Source organism: Lutjanus erythropterus, chromosome 15 (genome assembly GCF_056507025.1).
Source record: "Lutjanus erythropterus isolate fLutEry1 chromosome 15, fLutEry1.hap2, whole genome shotgun sequence".
NCBI classification, from domain to species: Eukaryota; Metazoa; Chordata; class Actinopteri; order Lutjaniformes; family Lutjanidae; genus Lutjanus; species Lutjanus erythropterus.
Window position 1 is genome coordinate 25293932 of NC_139331.1, and position 23943 is coordinate 25317874.

At 40.6% G+C, this 23943-nt stretch overlaps 2 protein-coding genes across 2 annotated transcripts in view; one reads left to right on the top strand and one right to left on the bottom strand.

Moving 5' to 3' along the window:
- Positions 1–5013: 5013 nt before the first annotated feature.
- On the bottom strand, positions 5014–8898 carry mrpl19 (mitochondrial ribosomal protein L19). Its single transcript, XM_084738019.1, has 6 exons — positions 8756–8898; positions 8163–8286; positions 7939–8057; positions 6971–7105; positions 6409–6590; positions 5014–6141 (listed from the first exon to the last, which is right to left on the bottom strand). The coding sequence occupies exons 1-6, from the start codon at positions 8832–8834 to the stop codon at positions 5920–5922; spliced, it is 861 nt and encodes a 286-aa protein (XP_084594145.1). The 5' UTR covers positions 8835–8898; the 3' UTR covers positions 5014–5919.
- A 2689-nt stretch (positions 8899–11587) lies between these two features.
- eva1aa (eva-1 homolog A, regulator of programmed cell death a) overlaps positions 11588–23943 on the top strand; it is a 105653-nt gene continuing 93297 nt past the window's right edge. The window contains exon 1 of the mRNA XM_084737234.1: positions 11588–11958. Within this exon, the coding sequence (XP_084593360.1) occupies positions 11850–11958 (109 nt within the window). The 5' untranslated portion in view covers positions 11588–11849. The remainder of the gene's footprint in view (positions 11959–23943) is intronic.

Genomic DNA, 23943 nt, shown 5'->3' on the forward strand with positions numbered 1-23943 from the left:
ACAGTTCACACTCCCTGGCAGAGACGGAGAGAGTGAAACTAATTTCTCCGGGCCTGCAGACAGGAGAGTAAGAAATCACCACAGTGACAGAGATGTTAGAGATCAACATGCTGAAAGTGCGTTTAGTGTACTCAGGTATTCAATACCAAATATGGTGAAATTGTTTCACCTACAATAATATTTGTTGTATAATGTTTGGATGTGAATGTTAACTAGCTATTCACATTTCAGACTTGAACTACAAGTAAACTGACAGAAACTTTCAGGTCTGGTCCAGGGCTTGTGTTTTTACCCACACACCATCCCCATCAACAGCATCGCCACTTACAGTCCCAAAATAGTTTTCAGTCATCGCAGTAGGCAGTGTTGCCAGATTGGGCAGTTTTCCGCCCAGTCGGGCTGTTTTGAGCTGCATTGTGTGGCTTAAAATAGGTTGGGCGGGTCAACAGAATTTGGGCTGGTTTACCATGAGTTGGGCTGGCTTTTGAATGCATTTAAAATTACAGTGTATTAAAAATATGTTCATAAATTGTAATCACTTTGCTGTGTGAACACGTCCGGTCACTCAGCACAACTTTGATATGGAATCATTTGTATTCATTCTGCTGAGAGATCTGTGGCTATCAAATCTGTCCTTTCATTACAAAGAGAAACTGCTGGCAACATTGCAACGTCACTATTTGTTTGGCTTTTTAATGGAGTGGGATTGTATGTGGGCTTCTCTTTCTCCCCGTTCATGCATGTGTAGATGGAGGGTACACTTTATTTAGACATACTCTCAAGGCTTGTTGCAGTTGACGAAGTTAGATCAAGCCTACTATTTTTGCTGTTTGAGCCGTCCCTTTATTTTTCTTTATTTTTAAGGCAAAGAGCAGAAAAGGAAAGTTGTATAATAGCAGTGTTGTACAATATAACCTCCTATATGTTCTAGCCCCATTGTGAACACTTAACATGTTTTTTCAATATTATATCATATCTTAAAATCATTATCAACTACAATACTATTGCGATTATTTATTAGTTCATTTGTTTTATTTATACTGGACAATATGTTGGTGATTTTTCATCAGTTTGTACATATTATGAGCAGTCATTGGGCTGGAAAACATCAAACCGGTCTGACACCACTGAGAGTAGGCTAGTAGTAGTAGCTAGCTAGCTAACTAACTGTATTTCTGTTCAGCTAACGTGCACAGTTGGTCAGTGTAGCTATAATGTTAGCTGTTGGTCTGTGTAGCCTACATTAGCTAACGTTAGCTGTTAGTTTTGCCTGAAAATGTTTCTTTAAATTAGAAGTTGGGTCCTTGGATGATGACAGCATTTTCACAGCATTGTCTTTTCTGCTTTAAAGGAAAAATAATGCTGAAATTTCCACCCCGTGAAAGCATTCTTTATTTTTGAATGTATTTTAAAAATGTAATCCTGCTCGTAATCCCGATTTTTACAAAATGAGTTTGTACTCTTACTACTACAACTTTTTTTTCTAACTGTGATGCAATAGGTTTATTTTTGTATCCTAATTGCGTAATCCTGTTACATGTAATCTGTTACTCTCCAAGCCTGCGTTTAGTGGCCCGGTGGAAGACATTACCCCCAAAATCTGTCTCATGTGGGAGTCGCTGCACACCCTGTATCACATCCCCGCCAATTCATCAACCTGGCTCCTTTTCAAAGCCTTCAGAGAGAGAAAGAGATGAAGGTCATGGGAGCACCAGCGAAGGGGAGGAAGACGGATTAGAGGAGTGTGTCCCTCCCTTACATTCCTGCACTGACCTTCGTAGTGGTGTGGCACTGTAGCTATCATCGGCCCACCATGGTTTACAGTCAGTTCTTATTGAGGGGTGGGGATTACGGGCTCCTCCAAACCTGCATGCTCCGCCCCGATTCCACGGCAACCGTGAATGGAGCGTATCTTGTTTCACATGAGGATTGACAGAAAGGCTGTCCCAGACGTTTACAGTTGGCACTGTTTGAGGTGTCTGTCTGCGAAGGCTGATATGATAGCCTGTCTGCAAGTCGCCCTGTGTGTGTGTGTGTGTGTGTGTGTGTGTGTGTGTGTGTGTGTGTGTGTGTGTGAACTGGTGTTTGATCTCCTTTCCCAGCCAAGGGGCTTTAACTTCACTCCAGGTGCAGAGAAGTCAACCTGAGGGCATGAGAGGCACATACAGTTGAGTTCCTGAAGTACACACACATACTTCTACACACACACACACACACACAGAGGCAGGAAGTTTCCTTGAAGCAGTAACTCAGACTGAGTAACTTTGTGGTTTAAACTGGTTTACCAGTCCAGTGGTGTTGCCGTGGAATGCTTCTAAAAGACTCAGGCAGTGTGCTGCAGGATAAACATTTCTGTTACCGCCTCCGCATGTGAACATCAATCAGTCCCAAACAGAAATACGGAGAGTGAGAAATGAAAAGGTGAAAGGGCCAGCTGGTTCGGTGGGTAGCTTAATGACAATGTGCAGGACAGGCTCTCGGTCTACTGTACACAGACGCAGATGGAGTTGGTTTTCTTTGCTGCAGGTCAGGTCTGATTGGGCACGGAGTAAATTAGGTGGAGAGTCAACAGTTGGGACTAAACACACCGCGTATGAAACCGAAGAGAGGCTGAGAGCTGTGCTGTGTTCACATGCTCCTCAGATGGTCCCATTTCCCAAGTTTGGAAGTCGTTCTTCCGACTTCGGTGAGCTTTTAAGTCGTAATGTGGAAAAACATGGACGCTACAAAGGGTAGAAGAGGGTACGGTTGTCGTTATTGAACTTAAGGGTTCCTATGGGTGCTTTAAATCCTTGGAAATACTTAACTTTAATGACATGTTTTCAAGTTTTGAAAAGTGCTTGGATTTTGGATTAAGTGCTTGAAACTAACTTAAAATTGTAAGTACATTACTTACTCTCTGACTTAATAGTTAGAGCTACTAAAAGGAGTTTTTATCTGGTTATGAAATGGTCTCAGTTTAATACTGATGCTATTTCTACATATATTGTTATTCTTGATGTCTGCCACCGGGTCAGGTTCTCCTTGAGATCATATAAAATGAGCCTGTTTGACTTTGGAAAAGGTGTAGGAACCCTGGAACCTGTTGCATCTTTGTTGATGGGTTGTCTGAGACCAGTGTCCACATGTTGCCATCAGAGTATGCTGAAACAGTTTGAAGCTTTATATGACAAAGTGATGTCGTTCCACCAGAACATTCCCCAAAACCATTCAAATATTGCTTTAGTTGACTTGTTATCAGGGTTAATGTGACTAAATAACTTTTATAACTAACTGAGGTCACTTTATGTGGACCAGAACTCATAGTTACAGCCTAATACCATATTACAAATTACACAGAGCTGCAATGATTTATGGGAGAGCAAGTTTTCAAGAAAAAAAAAGAGTCAAAATTCTCTGATTCCAGCTTCTTAAATGTTTTTTTCTGGTTTCTTTTAGTTTAATGACAGTAAACTAAAAATGTTTAGGTTGTGGAGAAAACAAGATATTTGAGGACATCATGTTGGGAAACAGTTATCAACATTTTTCACCATTTTCTGACATTTTATAGACCAAACAACTAATTGGTTAATCAAGAATATAATTGACAGATAAATCAACAATGAAAATGATCATTACTTGACTTGATAAAGAGTTAGCAACTAAATATTTACTTCTGACTGCCATGTTTCTGCGCAAGATATACAGAACTGACTGTATTTATCTTAAAGAATCCCCTTTGAGCATTTTTAAAAATATTTTTTTTTAGGTTTCAAGATTAAAAAAACTAGGATCAGTTTAAATTACAATCAGTCCAAAGAGCCAACCCAACTATTTTTTCCTTTGTTGTTCCAACTTCCAAAAAATGTGATAAAACTAAAACACTCTTTTCTTTCTTTTGCTGGGGACCCCTTGCAACCCACTCAGGGACCCCTGTTGGACCCCAGACCCCAGTTTGAAAACCACTTGGTTACATGATGTCAACAGACAACAACTCGACAAGTCACGTACCGAAACTTTCAGACTTTCCAGGCTGTTGCTCTGACTTGACGGGGCGTTCATGTGAATTTCCCCAGTCAGAAACTCATTTTCTGGTTACTCTGACGCCACATGAATGCAGGAATAGTTGTTTCAACAGGTGCAGATTTGGCAGTTTGGTTAAAATAATCAAACCATTAAATCAATCCAATAAGGTGAATCTGTGTATATTGACGATGAAAGCGCCATTTATTCCATTCCATTACCTTAACTGTAACAGGAATAATCGCTCTCTTTACTCGGCTGCATCTCCACTCAGGAAATCTGTGTGGTCCATAATGAGCTCAGTAAACATCTGCTACTCCTGTATTAGAGACCATTTTCTCCGCGTCTCATCCTGTAATATGGAGAAATTAGAGTGCAGGGACTCATTCGGCGTGTTTATACACACACACACACATTCACAGAGAGCAGACATAACATAAGGAGTCCAAGTGTTTTTATACTACCCAACTGACGCTCTAACATACCATCTCAACACCACAATTTTCCATCCACAACAGTAAAACACTACCGGGTGTCCTTGGTGTGTATGCTCCCTGAATACCGGGGCTGTTTTTTTTCAGAGTGCAGGATACTGGGGCCTGTTCCAAGACGCAGGTTTACTGATTTATCTGGAAATCTTTACTAAGTCAAATCCGGAAGCCCCTAAAATCTGGAACAAGTACGTTTAAAACACTTCTTTAAAGGCTAACAACCAGATAACTGAGTAACCCTGCTTTTGTACAAACAAGCCCCTCATCAACTGAAATAATACACTTTCTGTTTATTTAGCATGGCAGGAGTTTCCCTAAAAACACTGTACTGACACAACAAAGGCTTGCTTATGCAACTGCTGGTGGATGCCACATAGATGGAGGAATAGTGCCACCTAGTGTCAAGACCACATCACTCTATGGCAACTACAGGCATGCAACTGGCCTCAAAGCAAAGAACAACTAGAAAAATAATTCAAATATATATTTAAACCCATATGTTTCTGTGTAAATGAAAAGCTTGTAATGTTAAATAGCTTTTATTATAGAAACCATGGATCTGCATAGAGGTAAATAACTCATATACTGTACAGCAGACTGACAAGACAAACAGAAGAAGGCATGATTTGTCAGAATACACCAGTTCCCTCCTTATATACACTGGTGTGATTGGATTAAAGGGATAGTCTGAATTATTTAAAGTGGGCCTGTATGAGGTACTTTTCCATAGTCAGAGTGTTACCTAAAAATGTAATACAAAAGGTCCACTTAAACCATATTTTGAATATTATCACCACTTTACCTTGCTGTCAGACAGCCCTTTCTGATGGGAAACTGCTGTTGAATAAGCAAAATATTGCTCTCTCCAAACCAACCAAACTCCACAGAAGAAATCAGTAATTCTACCTCGCATGACATGGGAGTTGCTGGTCTACCGCTGCCTCGATCTGTTAGTTTGTTTGTGTTATTGTGTGACTCTGGTGAATCCAAACTATCCTTTTAAAATGCCTTAGTTACACAGTAACACAAACAGACCACAGTGGTAGACCAGCGACTCTCATGTCACGCGAGGTAAAATTACTGATTTCTGCTATGGAGTTTGTTTGGTTTGGAGAGAGTAGTATGTGGTTTATGTGACGGTGGTTTCCCATAAGAAAAAGCTTAGCTTCCATGCTGATACCCTTCCCTCTGCTTCACCAAACTGGGGGCATGCTGCCCAGCATCTATTGTAAGTAATACACTGACTATTGATAAGTGCCTTATACAACCCCACAACTAATAATCCAAGCTATCCCATTAACTTAAAACTGATCAGTCCAGTCGAGTGTTCCAAGTCCATGCAAACCTCATATTCCAGTCTTTTCTTTTGCCTAAAAAAAACGTCTGTCGATGGTAAAACTGAAGAATATTTTTAGGAGGATCTTCTTCACTTGCTCATCTCCTGCTGGACCTCACTCATAATCTGCTCCTCCATTTTGGAGGTGTCGTACTCCTTCAGCATGTCGTACTCCAGCCAAGGCTGCGCCCACTTCTGGGCGTGCTCCATCTGCTCCGGGGTCAGGGACAGGTCAAAGCGGATGCCCTGGACGTTGAACTTTGGTCGTTCCCAGCGTTTGGACCACGGCTTTGGACGCATCTTTACCTTCAACTGGCAAATAGACAGAAAAATACTCAATCATTCGTCATTTTTATACATTGTTCGATTTAACTCATGGACACTTAATGATATTGCAATTCCTTTTACATCAATCTGCTAACAAAGGCACATTTTATATCACTATCAGTAGAGATAATTCAGTTCATATTATTTGAAGTGTGCCCAACTATCCCTTTAGGTACAACAGATGAGTTTGGAGAACCAGCATTTAATCCAGCTCTTTATTATAAATTAGACTCCATGTTAAGGCTCTCTCACCTTGTTGACGGGCACCTCTCCAGTCGGGGAGATGTGCACCGGCTTCATGTCCGGGTCCACAGTGCTGTACTCAGGCAGAGCGTCTCTCAGGTACATCAGGTTGTCGTCCAGCCTCTTCTCCAGCTTCAGCACCTCAATCTTCTGGATACGAGGGTTGTACAGCTCGTAGCAGATCTCCACACCTGAGCCACACACATGAAGAAATACATGACTAAAACATGTCTTTTACCCGAATGCCACATGGTTAACTTTCGTGCATCATTGAAGAAGAAAGCCTTTTTTCTCAACCAAGTTATCAATGGTCAACACTGAAGTAGAGATTCTTAGTTCCAATTCCCAGTAATTGTTAAGAATAGAAGGAGAGTCTCATATTGAGCAGCGTACTGTGTGACAACAGAAGAAAAGCTGAAAATAATAGACAAATAATTTAACATTCATAATAACTTATATAAAAAACGTGGTTGACTAAATATTCCTTCATGCCAAAAGACACCGATGCCAGAGTCAGAGACTGTCAGTAACCCTTCGCTAGATCAGTACTTACGATGTATATAAACCTCACCTTGGTTATCAATGATGTTCCTCAGGACAAATGTGGCTCCCAGCCCCTTTCCACCCCTCTGGATACAGATGCCAACAAAGCGGTTAATTTTTCCACTGGCATTAGTGTCGGCCATGGTCACTGCCAGGATACTCCCTTAAAACAATCAAAATAATTTACATCATTTAACAGACTTTCAAAAACACACTATATTTGCAAAGTTCTTTGAACTGCTAAAAATGCCCTGTCAGAGGATCTCAGGCTGCAGTGTAGAGCAGTTAATATTATTTAATAAACTAAACTAATATAAGAGAAAAACATACAGGAAATGTCTGTAGTTTTTGGTCAAATTTGTCAACACAACAAGCACGAGGAGGCATTGGTACATAAGTTTATTGAGACTGGTATGTCTACATGACTGTGAGCCCTTATGTAGTGTAGTGTTTGTATTTTAATACATATTCCAAACTTATTAAATCATGATCCTGACAAATCCTGCCCATATTATAATAAAACTAATGCTAAATCAATTAAAACTAAATATTTTAAACAATAAAAATACAACTGAGGCAAGCAAAACCACTCTGTACACTAGCTGAAACTAAATTAAAAAGAAATAAAAGGTCATAAATGAAATAAAAACTAATACAAATATAAAACTATAATAACTACAGACCCTAGGAGGTCAACAAATCAGATGATGTAAACCTAGAAAGTAAAATCTTGAATTCTATTCTAAACTTGACAGACAGCTTGATATTTGTAGCAAACATTGGGGTAAAAATTGGCTTCTTCTCTTGAAGCATGACAGTACCCTAACAACAGAAATATATCTGCCCAGAATGGAGTTAATTTCATTTAATTCGGATGAAGTGAAAGATGTAAGATGTCCATATTTGAGGATGAGAGCACAGACATTGTTTTGTGATGTTAAACCTCTCAGCTCACAGTGGGAATGTACCTGCTGTGTATTTAAACTGGTTTCTTACCTACGTAGAATTCAGGGATGTTGAGCACTTTCCTCCTGCGAATCATGTCTTTCCTCTCAATGAAGAATTTAAATGGGTCTGTCCTCTGTCTGGGAGGGATGAACTCTGGGCTCAGAAACCTGACAAGGACAAACAACACTTTAAAACACATATTTTACACAGTATGCAGCATTTTTGTTAACATATGCGAGTGCCAGAGTGAAAGACTGTGATGTGGATCATACTTTCGCAGAGATGACACACTCTGTGTTTTATCTATGATGACAGGTTTAGGTGGAGGGGTGAACTTTGGTGGCTGGTCGCTGTTACTCCCCGCAGAGAGACGACACACAGACGTGGACAGAAACCCTGGAAATAGCAAGAAAATAAGATATCCATCAACTGTTTTATACGGGTAAAGTAAAACTAGATTGCTGCTTTTAACCTAAGTTGAGAAATGCTAGCTAACACTGTACTGTTAGCTACGTTAGCTCACGGGTAAAGGAGGTCATGGTTAGAAGGGAACCCCAAATCCGCGATAGATCTCGCGAGAGTTACAATTTTAACCCAAAACCATAATCTTTCCTTCACTCTAACAAAATGTTTTCAGTCCCTACATTTTAACGACAGCATTATAACATTATAAAACATACTCAATTTGTACGTGGCACGTAAAATGTCACAACGCCTGCAATTCACGCGAGAGTTTCGCAAATCAGGGGTTTCCTTCTAGACTCGACCGTTAGCGTGTATACAGTACCAGTACTACACTTCCTCGAACCCTGGCAGCAGGTTATGATATATAGCGGATTATAGAGAGGATTTTCCATGTACTTACGTTCATTTTGGAGCTGCAGGTTTCGTAATAACCTCAGTGAAAAGATAAATTTGTCGAGCCCTTTCGCAGAACCTGCCATGACTGACCTTCCGTGGTCACATGTGAACTGTATACGGCAGCCGTGTAGGGCAAAATGACATCGAAATGCATTTCGTCCGAATCTGCAATGTAGTCCATTGTCCTCAAGATGGTGCTACTGTTCCGTCCATTATAAACAACTTAATTTAGCCCTATTTCATTTTTTTCCTGTAGTATTTCTTACAGAACTTACATGTACAAGACGTGTACAAAAGGGAACACAAGAAAGAGAAAAAATATGTAAAAGAAAATCAATTATTTTTGACACTATGGGGTATAAATGGATTTAAAAAAAGAAGATAAAGTTTCTATATTAAAAATTAGTTCAGATATCACAAGCAAGTACAGTTTTTATTGCATTTTCTCTAAAACAGTCAAACTGAATAGGCCCACAGTTTGAATTCCTTGCTAAAGGTGATAAAGCACGGCTTCCTACCTGGTAAGGTATTAAGGGTATTGAATTTTGCCCTTATAATGTGAGATTAATCATATATGCATTGGTCACCTGGAAGATGGTGCACAGAAGGACACACTTTTAATAATAAAGGCGTACAGATTTTGCCAAAACTGCTTTGCAATTGGCAATGCCAAAACACATGCACAACAGATTATAGTCCCATTTCATGCTTTTAGATACCCCATAAGTTTATGTGGATGGTATCTAATGATAATGTCTTTTTAATTCTGTCAGTGTTGATGAGAGTCATTTTCCATATATTTGTCTGTAACTAAATGGGCCTACAAACCGACAGTGTTGGGGTGTAGTTAACAACATGCAGTTCAATTACATGTTTAACTATTTGCAGTAGTCGGGTGGTAGTTTAACTGCATTCAGATCTCAGTAGCTTTTTTAGTATTTAACTATTTTTGGTCATGTAGTTTAGGAAGTTAATCATAAACTACATTTTCATAGTACTCTCATTATATTTTTTGGCATACAATATGGAACAATGCCATGGCTCTTTGGCCCCCAGTTTTACTTGAATGATAATCATCTCTATTTGATTAAAATCACCTGTGGTTTATAACCAAGGTGTCTGTGGCTGAATAGACCTCCTATGAATTTCCCTAAAAATTTAGCTTTTTCTCACTGCTACCTCATGAATTGCACCTGGGCTGTCAAAGTGTGGACTGGTCCGCCCTAGTCCCTAAATCAAACACACCTACACTTAAGTGTCAGTTCAGTTGTACCTCCATGAAACAATATGAAAGATTATCCAGACTGTGGTCATTTCAAATGTACTGTAGTTGAACTAAATTCTGAAAGTAGTTTTAGTTTGATCAATTTTTTTTAAGTGGTTAAAAGGATAGTTCACCCTCAAACCAAAAATACATATTTTTCATCCATCCATCTGGATTGTTTTGGTGTGAGCTGCAGAGTTTTGGGGATATCAGTCGTAGAGTCGTATCTGCCTTCTCTGGAATATCATGGAACTAAATACCACTCAGCTTGCGGTGCTCAAATCACCAAAAAAATACATTTGAAAAACTCAACAGCAACGTCTCTTTCCAGAAATCCTGACCCGGTTACTCATGATAATCCACAGACCTTGTTGTCAGCAGTTTCAAGTAGGAACTACTTTCATTCTACCACAGACAGAAAGTTTTAAAATGTAGGCTAGTTTAATTTTCACTTGTGAAATCAGTGATTTTTGTAAACAACAGTTTTAAAGTTTGCACAACAGAAATAACTTCTTTGTTTTCTTTACAGATATTACAGCATGTATTTATAATGCTTGTATTTAGGGCAGCCAAAACAGTGACAGATTAACCTGTCAGCACTGTGATGACAGTTTTTTTTTTCACTTTCTTCACAGCCATTGCATAGTCAGATTTTAGTAAAACATCTGTCTCTCTGCCTGCAGTGGTTTGAGTTTTGGAAAGTTTCACAGAAAAACAGCACTGCAGAAACTTAAAAACTTAGAAACATGTAAGTGAATGGTGACCAGTAATCCAAGTCTTCTAAATCACTGACATGCAGATTGTTTGCGTGTGCACACCGTCACACCACACACCCAGTTCAGGCGGTGTGCAAGCGCATGTGAACGTGGCTCCATGCTAAGGATCTACAGCGAAGATTTAGACAAAAAAACGTGGTGTAAATGACATCTTTCAAGTCAACTTGGCATGTCAGGGCTTTAGGAGACTTGGATTTACACCAGACAAGCACTATAGACGCAAATTGGCATGAGGATGAGTAGATAATGACTGCATTTTAATTTTAGGGTGAACTGCCCCTTTAAATTTAAGTCACAATAATGCAAACTGTTGATTTGAAGGCAGCCGGATTATTAAGTACATCTGACTTCAAGTAATTGTGTTCATATAACTTGTTAAGTTGAAACTGGTTCATTTGTGTGTTCATTTCTCTTTTTCGATCTAAGAACACAGGACTCAAATGTTATTTTTGCTGCATTTATGGCCTTTTAAAGGTAACTACATGCCTTTATTCCACTGAGAATTCATTAAAAACAAACATCATTACAAGTAGAACTGCGAAGTAAAAGTTCTGCATCCAGATTTTAAGCAGGACAGAAGTATTTTCAAGGAAAAAAAACTATAGAAAGTAGTAATCATTAGGGGACAGAAAGGCGTTTTCAGTTATTGTATTATTGCGTGTGTCGCAGGGATCTCCGGGTCTTTGAGACCATGCAGGGGCGCGGCGGTCCTCCAGGTGGGCTGCCTCCTCCACAACACAACACGCAGTTAGAAATGTTCTCAGAGAGAGAGAGAGAGAGGGAGAGAGAGAGGGAGAGAGAGAGAGAGGAAGAGAGAGAGGACTGCTGCTGCTGCCTCAGAGGAACCTCGAGCCCCGGCTGTGTCGCAGCGGTGCTGTGGTGGGAGGATGAGGAGGGAAGACCGTAGAGACACGGTGGGACCGCACATCTCCTGCTGCATGCGACAACACAGAACCTGAAACAAACAAACAAACAAACAAACAAACAACCCCAATGCTGCTGCTGGAGCTGGACTTTCTAATGCTACGGAGAAACCCCAAAACTTTGAGGCTTCAAGGATGTTCTTCTCAGATGGGACTCTCTCAGCCGTCACTTATGCGCTCCTGTTGGGAATAACGTGTCTGACCGTCCTCTGCGACCTCACCAAGGGCTCTCCAGACTTTTCAGGTGGGGAATTCTTACCCTTGAAAAAAAAAAAAACTAGTTTAAACCTGTTTTCCAGGCTTTAAAACATGTGTTCAGATGACCAACACTTGTCTGCGCTTAAGCCTCATCCACTTTTACGCTTGAGAAGCACCCAGAGAGATTAAATAGAACTAGGAGAAGTCGTTACGCATGCTTCCAACTTTTGGGCACGACTCCCAAAACAATTTGGAGAGGTGATTTCACGTCAGTGTCGCATCAGCTTCCCCTCTCAGGACCGACCCGTGCCTGTGGCGTGCTGCAGCATGCACACTCAAATGTTTGCTCCATTTAAACCGAGTATAACCCAACTTGAACACGCGGAAAAGGCCCGTATTTTTCTTATCTTTTGGCTCAATTCTGACACAGCATGTGAAGAATGACCCACATAAGGCACTTAAGACAGGTTCTCCTTTTACTAAAGCCAGGATTAAGGCTTGGTGTTTTATCAGTGCAGCGCATATCTGCAACACATATCCCCATTGATGCAGCTGAGATAAATGGGATAATGTGGTTAATGTGTTACTAGTAGATGGGAACTATTGTCTGGACCGAGCTGCTGCAGATTTACAACCCAGAGAAGAAAGAATACCGACTATATGACAGTTTTTTATGATCATGTGCTTCATATACAATCAGTTAGACAGGTTAAGTCAATACAAGTGCTCCTATCAATGTCTGGGACCTGCCTAATGCCATTTATGTGATGTAGGCTTCTATATTCAGCTAAGGAAAGGCAGTGTATTACCAAACTAATGAGTGATTCTGTGTTGTTTGAGCCCAAAGGCAGGCCTGCAGGTTTTGTTTACAGTGCCATAAAACAGGAAGGGAGCTTTGTGTCGGTGTTAATTGGCCTCTAATGGGTCTGATGGCTGGAAACGAGCAGACTAACACTGTGGGGAAAGGTGCTAAAGAGCAGATGTATGGAACATGCCCCCGCTCTGTGTATGATTGTGTGTGCATGTGTCCCATGTTGCTGCCTAATGAGCTGCTAAGGATCACGGCGTAGTGAGGGCCTGTTAACAGCGTTTCTGTAATTGCCACGCATGTGTCAGTGGTTGTTGGTTTTGTCATAAATACAGTGATTGAGGGGATCTGATGGGGGTTAATTAAGCAAGAAGAAAGGGGGGGAAATTATAACACCAGCTGATTCCAGATTTCCGCCACTCGGAGCAGGTTTACCAATACCCCCGGCTTAGACACGATTATGCAAATAGTGTGTGTCACAGGCAGGAGTTAATTTGTTGAAATCTCAGCTTTGGTGCAACTTGTTCTGAGAGTTTACCTCTGGACTTTTCCAGTGGCTCACTGGTAATTTTGCTCCATAAGGGAAGGCGAGGAAACACAGCTGTCATATTGGGATCTTCCTTTAGCATCAGATGGACCTGAGTTCAGGTGCCCGGTTGCATTAATTCCTCATGAAGTCACAACCATATGTATTGCACTATAGACGCCAGCATCTGACCCAACAATGACAATGTTTTGTAGATGTCTTGGGTACTTTAATGGTCTTTCAGAGTTTGTCTTTTTCTGGAAAACTATTAAAAACTGTTGATGTCTCATTCTGCACTCAAGAGCATATGTTAAGGTTGCACCCTTTATTCACTGATTTGGGTAAACTGGATCATATTGTATGGAGAAAGTAGCTGACTGTGACTGTTGGTTACGGTTAGTGAGCAACAGATTTGGGCTCAGCAGCCTCCCAGCGAACTCGTCCGATCACTGAGATGAACGCAGCCTCCGAGACCGTCAGAGAATACAGTACTGAGGGCGTTTGAGTTTGCTGATGTAAAAATGGCTTTACTTGTTGCTAAATAACGTAGAACACAACTAAGTTAGCTGAGTTACCTCTAAGTTGGGAGCCAAACACAGCAAGAGAACCACAGTAGCCTATTCTCTGCTTGTCTCTTGAGACTGTTTGGTGGTTGGTCTGGCTGGGATTGCTGGGAGCTCTCAGTCTGGGAAGAGTCAATTCTTGAACCACTGTCCTTCCTAGTGTTAAATCCATGGACTTCTTTTGCCAGTTCTGTCAATATCAACAGCTCTAACTATAAATATTTCTAAAGTTGGTCTAAGTCAAGTGAAATTTGGAGTCTAGACTCCACCATCCACCCAAGTTAGAATCATATTTTTTATACTTATAGTTGTGGTGTGGACGGCCCTTAAGGCTTTTGCGGTAGTACCATGGTTACATTTCACTCATGTTGCTTTTACTTGGCAGCGTTACTGTCAGTGTTAGCTAGCTCTTCCAAAATGGGCAACATACAGAATTCAAAAATCAAAAGAAAGCCAAACTGGACGGAAGGTGAGAAAGTTTTTCTGCTTGAAGAATATGGAAAGTGCAAGCAAACGATGCAAAGTAAATTTAACTCAAGCCAAAGTAAATATATCCACACAGACGAAGTACCTATAATGAGACAGAGTATTGCTAATGTTTGCCTAGCTAGCTGACAGTGGGGTTTCCCAGTCCTGAAAAATGAATCCTGGTATCTCCCTTTCAACATCCAAATGAAATCCTTATGGTGATTACATGCAACTAATTTTTTTCTATGGCATTCTTAAATGAAAATTTAAGGGAAACCTTAGGCCCCAAGTGATTTTATGCAAATGGACACAGTTTTTTTTCTATAGGACCTGAAGGGATGCCAGTGTTGAGTCCCCAGATGCAATTTTATTTCCCCATCAGGGACTCCGTGCAACATGCTTCTACAGAAATGCTGACCTGTGAATGAAATGAGAAAAAGAAAGGGACTGCCTCAGAATACCTCAGGGACAAAGAAATCCTTCAGTCCTCACATTCTTGACCAGCTGGAGTCTCCCTGGAGACTGAGAGAGAGAGAAGAGGTCTTTGATTGACAGGTGCTGCCAGGGTGCAGGGTGACAGTGTGGTGGGTTCAGATCTAACATCTGTCATGTTGTTGGATCGGTGACGGCGGACAGTGTGGCGAACGATCCAACTGTCGATGTCCAAGGAATGTTTACGGTGGTAAAAGATCATTTCGTTTTATCACAGGCTATTCTTACTTCATGCTTCTCTGTGTCTTGCATTTGCATCGTTTGTTGACAGCTGGAGTAATGGCAGTGTCAGGTTTCACCAGCGGCTTAGAGCCCAAGGCAGAAATGGAAACAAACTACAATATGTTGGTGGGTAATTTAATTCAGCGTCTCGCCCTGTTATCATCTTCTATTACACAGCTGCCTGAACGGCTAATTAGAGATATGGAGCGAGCTGTGCAACACTTCAGAGCCCCAGGCTAACGGACATAGCAATTATTAGCTAATTAATGCTTCATGATTGCAAGTTATCGATACCAAAATCGCTAAAATATCACAGATCCAAATACACAACCTTATCGTCTCCTCTCCTGCATGTATGTGCTCAGGTTTATTTGTGTGTTGCACGCTCAGTTTACGTAACTGTTGTTTATTCAGAGAGCTAGTAGCAGACCACCCATTAGCAGTATGTCATGTTTTCTTTCTTTTGATTTTTTTGCAAATACAGACGACGCTGCACCTGCTGAGCTGAAACGGTCAATTGATTCAGTTATAAGAAGATCGGTAGAAAATAAACCTGCAGATATTTTGATAAGCAATAAATTGTTGCCATCATTTTCTGAGCAAATGCTCCAGCTGCTAATTTGTGAGGATATGCTGCTTTTCCATATTTTAAAGGTACTATGTGGATTTTTTTTTTAACTGTAAAAGTTCTCATGAAATCTAAATTGTTTTAAGGTTGAGGGCTTTTATGCTCTATACGTCATCTACACACCAGTATGTAGCTCAACAATGACAAAAATGTAGTTTTGTAGATATTATTAGGTATTTTTAATGGTATTGCAGAGTTTGTCATCATGCACTCAGGGGCACTGGTAAATTGGCGTCCATTGAAACGCTTTCTAACTACAGTGGGACAATGACTCCGGCACGTCACGCCCAAATCGTGAACAACAGTTTAACTGTTAAACGTAACAGTTCAGTACTACATAGTTCTGAATACTTTCACATGTTTTCAGTAACTTTGTACTAACATATATAATATGTTTTAGAAGAATAACTCCAGTTTTCCTTTACAAGATCTGGCTTTTTGGATGTTGTTTGAACAGTTGAAGCAATGTTGAGACTTTACCTTGGTCTTGAGCAAATTGTGTTGGTATTTTAACTACTTTGAGACATTTTATTGACTTGCAGAGTAACCAGTATTGAAATTAAACAGTATCTGAGGCCCTACACTTGACTCACCTCACTTTTAGGCAGGTGTGTCGTGGTACCTGAGGTGCTACTGTATGAACGCCGTTGTTTCTGCGTTTTTGTCTTCTACTGGGATTGTTATGAGCTGGCATAGACGGAAAACAGTGTCATTTTTGTAAGCACATAGTTCTGAAGGGAAAGTGAAGCAGTGGATGCTGGACTGTTTGGGAAAAAAGCTGAAAGAATAACAGGGCTGAACAGGATCATTTGCTACGGGTGGACCATTCAACTTTCAACTCAAACAATACACAGATGTTTGTTTCTTTTAACTGCAGAACATTTTAGAACCACTGCATTGTTAACAGCCAAAAGGGTTACAGTGAAGCAACTTTTCTTCTCTTTCTCTGTCATAAAACCCTGTAGGCAAAACCCCATTTAACCTCGCTCAATGGGATGTGAGGCTATGAGGGGCCATGGGGTCAACTGAGGTCAACCCATAGTGAGTGTGAGTGTGTGGTTAGGGGGAGTTATCATCCATCTTAGTCTTTGTTCCCCCCCGTCGAACCTCATCACACATGTTGACCAGTGTCAGGGAAGGTAGAAGAAAAGTCAACACAGCACCTTTTTTTAGGTCATGAATTTTACCTCAGTTTAGAAGAGGATGAAGGTCTTTACTTATGGTCAGTTTAATTTGATTGGTAAAAAAAAGTTTCACATGTAAAATAAAGTAAAGGTTTGTTCCCAGAGACAGATGAATAATTGCAGTAAATTAAAGTGTGAGCAAAATATTTATGATGCTCTTAATTAATTTATTATGTTTAAAAGTGGTTTCTTACATTCACCGTCAGCTTTTCAACATCTTGATCTCTGACCTCAATGACCATATTTGTGTTCCAGGAAAAAAAAATCTCTCTGAGTTTAAGATAAAGATGCTGTAGCTTTCTGGATTTATATGTTGTATGAATGTTGATCAGACAATTACAGCTGAAACAAATAGTCCATTAACCAACTAATCTTCAATAGAATTTATCAGCAATTAATCATTTAAAAATCATCAAACATTTTATTCCTTCACCCTGTCAAATGTGAGGATTTGGTACTTTTCCTTGTCTGAAATTAAAACAAACTGAGTATTTGTTTGGAGTCTTTTGGTTGGACAAAACAAGAATTGTGAAACTGTTTTTGGGGGGGTTCTGGGAAACTTTGATGGATGTTCATAACTAATTCCTGAATAATCCTTTATTGTCTGAACAAATAGCCAACTATCGGAAAAACTAGTAGTCAGATTAATTGATAATGAAATAATCATTAGTTGTAGCCACAGACTAGAGCTGAACGGTTTTGCAAAAACATCCAACTGTGATTATTTTGACTGATATTGCAAGTGCGGTGTGATTTGCGATATTAGAAGTAATAGGTTTTTTTTCAGTGAAAATGAAACTTGTGGCGCAAAAATGATCATTCCCATTAATCTGATCGCATATCACAATATCAGTCAAAATAAAAAGAAATATGACTTTTTTACCACATTGTGCTGCCCTACTATAAAATTAGGCAGTGCAGGTCAGACATGGATCAATATTCTGTTACTACATCATCTATTTAAATGTTTTTTTAAACATGCTTTAGTGTACTGCTAGATCTTGACACTGTCGAGTTCGCAGCTTCACGCTCTCAGCGTTACTGCACACGATCTGGTTGCAAAAATACAAAATGGCAACCCCAAACATGCCAAACTCTAGGGTTTAAAACTAGTCCAAAAACCAACAGGTGATGTCACAGTTGGTTCGCATTTGGTTGAAGCTCTGCAAACAATAAATCAATGAAATAAATTTGCTGTCATTTGATGATGTGATGTAAAAACACAAGAGACCTCGATCCTTCATTAGTAACACATCAGTTGATTGCTGCCCTATGGGCAAGTGCTCTAAACTGCAGCCAACACATAAATCCACCTATGCTATCACCCTATGGGCAAGTCTTAGATTAGGCTACTCTGAACTTCCTACCCCCACCCGTACACACAAACACACCCCTCCACCTACTGCTGAGGGCTACCCGAGGCCCCTCAAATCTTAATCCGATCTGATTTTTGCGTGGCCCTGGATAAGGGTGACCCACTGAACCCCACGCTCTCCTCTCTGGGTCCCTTCCCCCCTCTCGCACAGAGCTCCCCCTGCCTCCTTTCCCCGCCACCTCCTCGCTGCCTCCACTCCTCCCCAGGGCTCGCCTGATCACTGTTTCTGTGTCTGTGTGCGCCAGGTGAGCTCTGTCTAAACAAATCCTGCCTCCCACTTGTTTTGTCTACTGCGGTGGAGGCAGGCGGCGAGGCGGACAGCGAGGGCCTGGCATAAGGCTGCTTTTCTCTCCCGGCTGAATAGAGAGGAGGTGGGGGTGTCGCCGTTCAAAGAATAGTTTCTGTGAATGAGCTCCTCAAAGGAGTGAGCTGTCAAGACATTTCGATTCATGGTGTGATGGTATCAAAACACGGAGTTGTTGGGTGTCAATGAGGGAGTGAATTCTTTTATATCATCTGTTGTTCTGCTTTTGCTGCGTCAGTTTGCGCAATAATGCTTTTGATTTGAATTGATTTTGTTTATTTAATCCACCAAATAGACAGGAGACACATTGAACAAGGATTTTGTTGGTGTTTGATAGCATTTTAGCAAATCTGAATCTAGTTTGGAATCCGCTTATCAAATCTAAATCCTCTTAAATTCCTTCTTAAATCCATTTAGGTGTTGCTTTTCATAATATTTAAGTAACAAAAGTTACAGATAACCCAGTAGATACTCAAAGATTGACATTTAAAGACAAATTGTTTCGCACATTGATCTTAACAAACAAACAAGACGTATAGACATCGAGAGGATGCAGTATGAAGTGTCTTTTCCACTGTTTGGTACCGCGCAGCTCAACTCAACCAGGTACTTTTCTCGATTTTCACTGTTTTCTTAGCTTATCATCATAGTGATGCAACGTGAAACACGTGACATAATTTTCAACACGACGCAAACCCTCCAGTAACAATGGAGGATACAGAAGGGTTGACTGTCGGTCACAGCAAGATAAATTTTGTTTTAGAGGAAGGTGAATGCAGCAAGATAACAGACTGATGAAAGAACTGGAGAGTTTAGGTAATCGTACATCAGAACGCAGACAATGAGACGACTAGTTGCTCCTTGTCACGCTAGTGCCAATTCTTAATGGCCATCAGTGGCTCTGCCAAAACACCGGAAACTCCTGGAGAAACTCTGACTGGGAAACACACAATCCTCCACATTATTCCACTAACTCCATGGACCCTCAACTTACCAAGAACTGCCCGAATAGTGGTACAGCTGACGCCTCTCTCCTTCACTGACTATACAATTTGGCGAACAGGATGCTGCTGATAAGTAGCAGGGTCCCTTTTTGGAATTAATACGTTATGTGGTATCAGATCAGTGCATAGACTTACATACCTGCTAATATCCAATGCCACGTATTGGAGACATTTTCCAAAAGAAAAGAAGAAATGTATTAATGTGAGATCAATCCTTTGGGTATTTTACAAACTGAGGCCTGGATCTAAAAGGGAACCGGCCTGCTGAAACCAGCCCACAGAAGGTTATTTAAACACAGAGGTAACTGAGACGGAGGCTTGTTCAGCTTCATGTTACAGAAACGTGTTCATCTCGACGGCCATGAATGTATTTCTGAGATCTGAAACGTTATATTCAGCCGTTTAAATGTGACGTGCAGCATTAATAGCTGAGTGATGCCGATTATATATAGCTGTGTAAATCCCATCTTTAAAGTTTGGTACTAACAAGACTCCTCTTGCAGCCACAGTCAAATAAGTAAAAGGAAATGTGAAACTAAAGAGCCTTTGGGTGCAGACAGCTCACAGATGTAACATAGATAACTTCTGGATGTGTGTGTGTATCTGTGTGCATACTGTATAAAGCACAGTGAGTGGGGTGTGTGTGTGTTTGTTAAGTCTGGCCTGACACAACATGATAGTGATAAAAGACATGACCTATTGTGAGTCCCTCCCCCTGGATACAATAAGTACATAAACAAACACACACATAAAGCCGAGCTTGACATCATGTCAGGGGAACAACAGTGTGGTGTTGGTGATGAGAGAAGGGTGTTTACAACAGGAAACAGCTCTTCCCCTCTGCGTATTTCAAGTTCGGCATGAGGAAATTAAATTTTCCCACATCACACTGCAGTAAACACAATGGTTGAAGTCACAGCCTCACTGTGGAGTGATTAAAAAGCGAATTGTAGGGAAGTACATTATACAACTCGAGCTTATTTTAAATGATCCGTAACCGCTTTTTTTTAATGGGAAAAACAATGCGCTGAAGTTAAATAAAAGCACGAAGCACTGAATACCAAACTGCTGACAAGATTAATGTGAAAATGCGTTCAAAGCAGATGTGGCCTCGAAGGCGAGCTTTGTATCAACTGAGTCAAGTCCTGGCATATGAACCATATTAACGTGCGCTGATCAAAATAAGTTTTTGTCTCGTTGCCAAGACGTGTGTGGGAAGAGAGCTCATCCTGGCTGAGGTAATGCTTAATAAACGATTTGGCCGCTGTTGAGGCAATATTACACTAAATTAAGTTGGTATGTTAGTAATGTCCTGGTGCCACACAAAGAACATAAACACACTTGTCAGACAAACTGTTTTGCAATCAGCAAAGGTTTTGTCTTTGTTATATGTCAATAAAAAGCAATAATTCTGTGCTGTCTCACTAAGCATTTTGTTCTTTCTGTGCAAAGGCGAAGTTACTTTCCTTAATAAGCAGAGAAGAGTGGAGAGTTTATTGCAGAAAGTTGAGTGTTAAGAGTAATCGTTGAGGGGCTTTCACACCTCACTTGGTTGGTTCAGTTTGTCTGTTTTGTTTAGTTTGTTGAGGCCAGTGTGAAAGCTGTCAATCGTCCTCTGCAGACCGAGATAATGTGTCTTCATTGTTCATGCAAAATGGACATGCATGATAAACACATTTGCAAAAGACTGACTGAAACACAATGAATTATTTTGGCAGCTTCCAGAGGCACACTTAAATATTTGTTTATTTATCACAAGTCATATTGAACAATGTCATGGAACAATCCTCATATTGTGCAGACACAGTGTGGACCAAACAATGGATCAAAGACCACCTGAAAGTGTCTTGGGAAAGTCAGAAGAAATTGTTATGCATTTGCCCTGTTTACCTGTTCATCATTTTTCATGTTTCTGTCGAGTTTGAATGAAGCTGATGATGACGATGTTGAAATTACAGTTGGCGAGAGCAGTGAAATTTCTGGTCAAACAAAAAAGGTCTCTGTTCCATAATGTCATCAGACACTTAGAATAACAATCTGGAAAAAACAAGCACAAACGAATAAGCATCACCTGCTCTGCGCTGTCTGTTGGGTGCTGCGGCAGCCGACAGCGAGTCACCTGCGCTCCGTTTCCGTCCCTCTTCTCTCCTTCTGTCACAGTCAGTTTTGTGGTTTGTGGTGATTTTAAGACTCGGTTTGTAAAGTCTACAGCCTGCCATGCTGTCGCACTGCTCTGTGTGCAACGACACAGCTCAAAAACAAGAGCTGCAAACCGTTTACCAGCCACATGCGTTACCGTCTCTCATCAGTCAACCATCAGCGCCTGTTGTCGCAAGGATTTTTTGAAATAAGTGCAGCTGTATGATGAAGCAAGATCACAGTGACCAAGTATATAAATTTGTGTCTGCAGCTCACAAACTGGACCAGAACAAAACCACAACAATTTATTCTTATTAATATTAATTTTTTCTCCGTAGTCTGACTCAAATAAACCAAATTACAGGTGTGAACGCGCCCTTAGTGCCTCAATTATATACTATACTGTAATGTGTGTTATCTGTGTTTTGACTGAGAGCTTAAATTGGCTCTTGTCCTAAAAAAAAAAAATCACTATAATTTGAGTGAGAGTCGATGTCACTTTTTCAAACAGCGTCTGACTCAAACCTGATTTTGGGGTGAAACTCCCACATTAAATCCAGACTGCAGAGGAGGGTGCAGGAGTCCTAACTACCAGCTGAACGAGGCTGGATGTCGTAATCAAGACTTATAATCAGCAGAAAACTGCTCAAGCAGCCAGCCCTTAATAAGATAATCATTATTTTGCATAGATTTCTGTCTATCCCCAAAATCGCCCGAATCGCCCAATCAGATGCTGAGCTGGATGGTTTTATAGTAATAACTGTTATTGGGGAGGGAAGAGGGGGTCTAATTCCTAAACTGCAGAGATGTATATGTAGACATTGCAGGTGTGTGTTTGCACTTGCCCTCTCTTGCATGAGGGAGGTGCAAGAAGCCCCAAAGAAAACACAGAGAAACATGTGAAGAAGATTCTTGACTGACACCCCGGCGTTGTTGCACGCAGCTGCAGTTAGCCAGCTATTTCTGTTTAGGCAACAACTGTGTCATTAATTAAGAATTTGGTCCCATTTATCATATTCTGAGCGTTTTTCCAGAGAAAGTTTGGGAGCAGAAAGCTTATTTGTGAATCAGATAAGTAGTGATACCTGCTCCTGCAGGTACGGAGTGTCGCGCCAGCCAGCTGGAGGATGAAACTGAGCTGTAGACAAACAGAAACAAGTGTTGGGAAAGAGACGGCAGTGGGAGTGTGCACTCACCGGCAATTATCTCCTCGTGTCCACCCCACTCATGCGCTGGCTGTTGAATTATGAGCTCAAAACAAACCCCACTAGACACACAGCCACATGCAGGCCTGGGGAGTAATGGATTACATGTAACCGGATTACATAATTTGGATACAATGTAACTGTATTCTGTGACAGTTATAGATGAAAAAGATATAATCAGATTACATTGCCTTTAGTGGGTGGATTTATTTAATGACATTATTTTATCTTTAAATTAGACATTGAGTTCTTGGATGATGACAGTATTTTGACACTGTCACTTTACTGTGACGTTGCTCTTTTCTGATTTAAAGAGACATTTACTGGTCAGTCCAACTTCTAATGTTAGCGACACAGAAACAGAGTTAGTTCGCTAATCTGTCAGTACCACTACTACTCAAATTACTGCTAGGATTTCCCCAGGGCACGTAAAATGCCTTGTCAGGCACTGAAAATGGCATAGTTTTGAATTTTTAGACTGACAAAATGACATTTAAAGACATCACCTTGGACTTTCAAAAGCTTGGATATACATTTTTCACAGTTTTCTGACATTTTATAGACATTGCAGCTCTAGATTAAACATGAAAATCAACCCAAGTCTTTGCTCTTATTTTATAACTGCTAACAAATAAAACATTTTGTACAGAGACTAGTAAAAATTGACTTTGGGTAAGTCGATTATGACCCACTTGCCAAGTCCCAGAAAAAGTCAACAAAGGAACAAAGGAAGGAACAACTGGACAAACAATTAATTAATTAACATTGTGTAAGGCTAAATAATTTCACCATAAAGTGAAAAGGTGTAATGGAAAGTAATCACTTTAGTATTGTGATACTTGGCTTAGGTTGCTCACATGCACATGCAAAAACCAGCGCACACACACCTTTTCTGCTCCTGAGAATGTAAACCATGCTTTGATGCCCCTCCTCCTCCCCCTGCATCTCTTTTCTTCCATCTTTCTCTCTGTTTCCTGGGAGCTGATTTATGTTTGGTTTAAGAGTCAACATGTCCGCCTTGATCTGGCTTCCTTTTTAGTCTTTCTTTATCCTGTCTCCGCTCTTCACCACGTGCTTTCTTCAGTTTCGCAGGGGGAAAAAAGGACATTTTGA

Excerpts from the sequence above, each read along its gene's own strand:
- mrpl19 (XM_084738019.1), bottom strand. The coding sequence starts at position 8,834 with ATGGCAGGTTCTGCGAAAGGGCTCGACAAATTTATCTTTTCACTGAGG. Across the intron at positions 7,106-7,938 it reads CATCCCTGAATTCTACGTAG|GGAGTATCCTGGCAGTGACC; the intron begins GTAAGAAACCAG and ends GATTGTTTTAAG. Across the intron at positions 6,142-6,408 it reads GAGAGGTGCCCGTCAACAAG|TTGAAGGTAAAGATGCGTCC; the intron begins GTGAGAGAGCCT and ends TCTATTTGCCAG.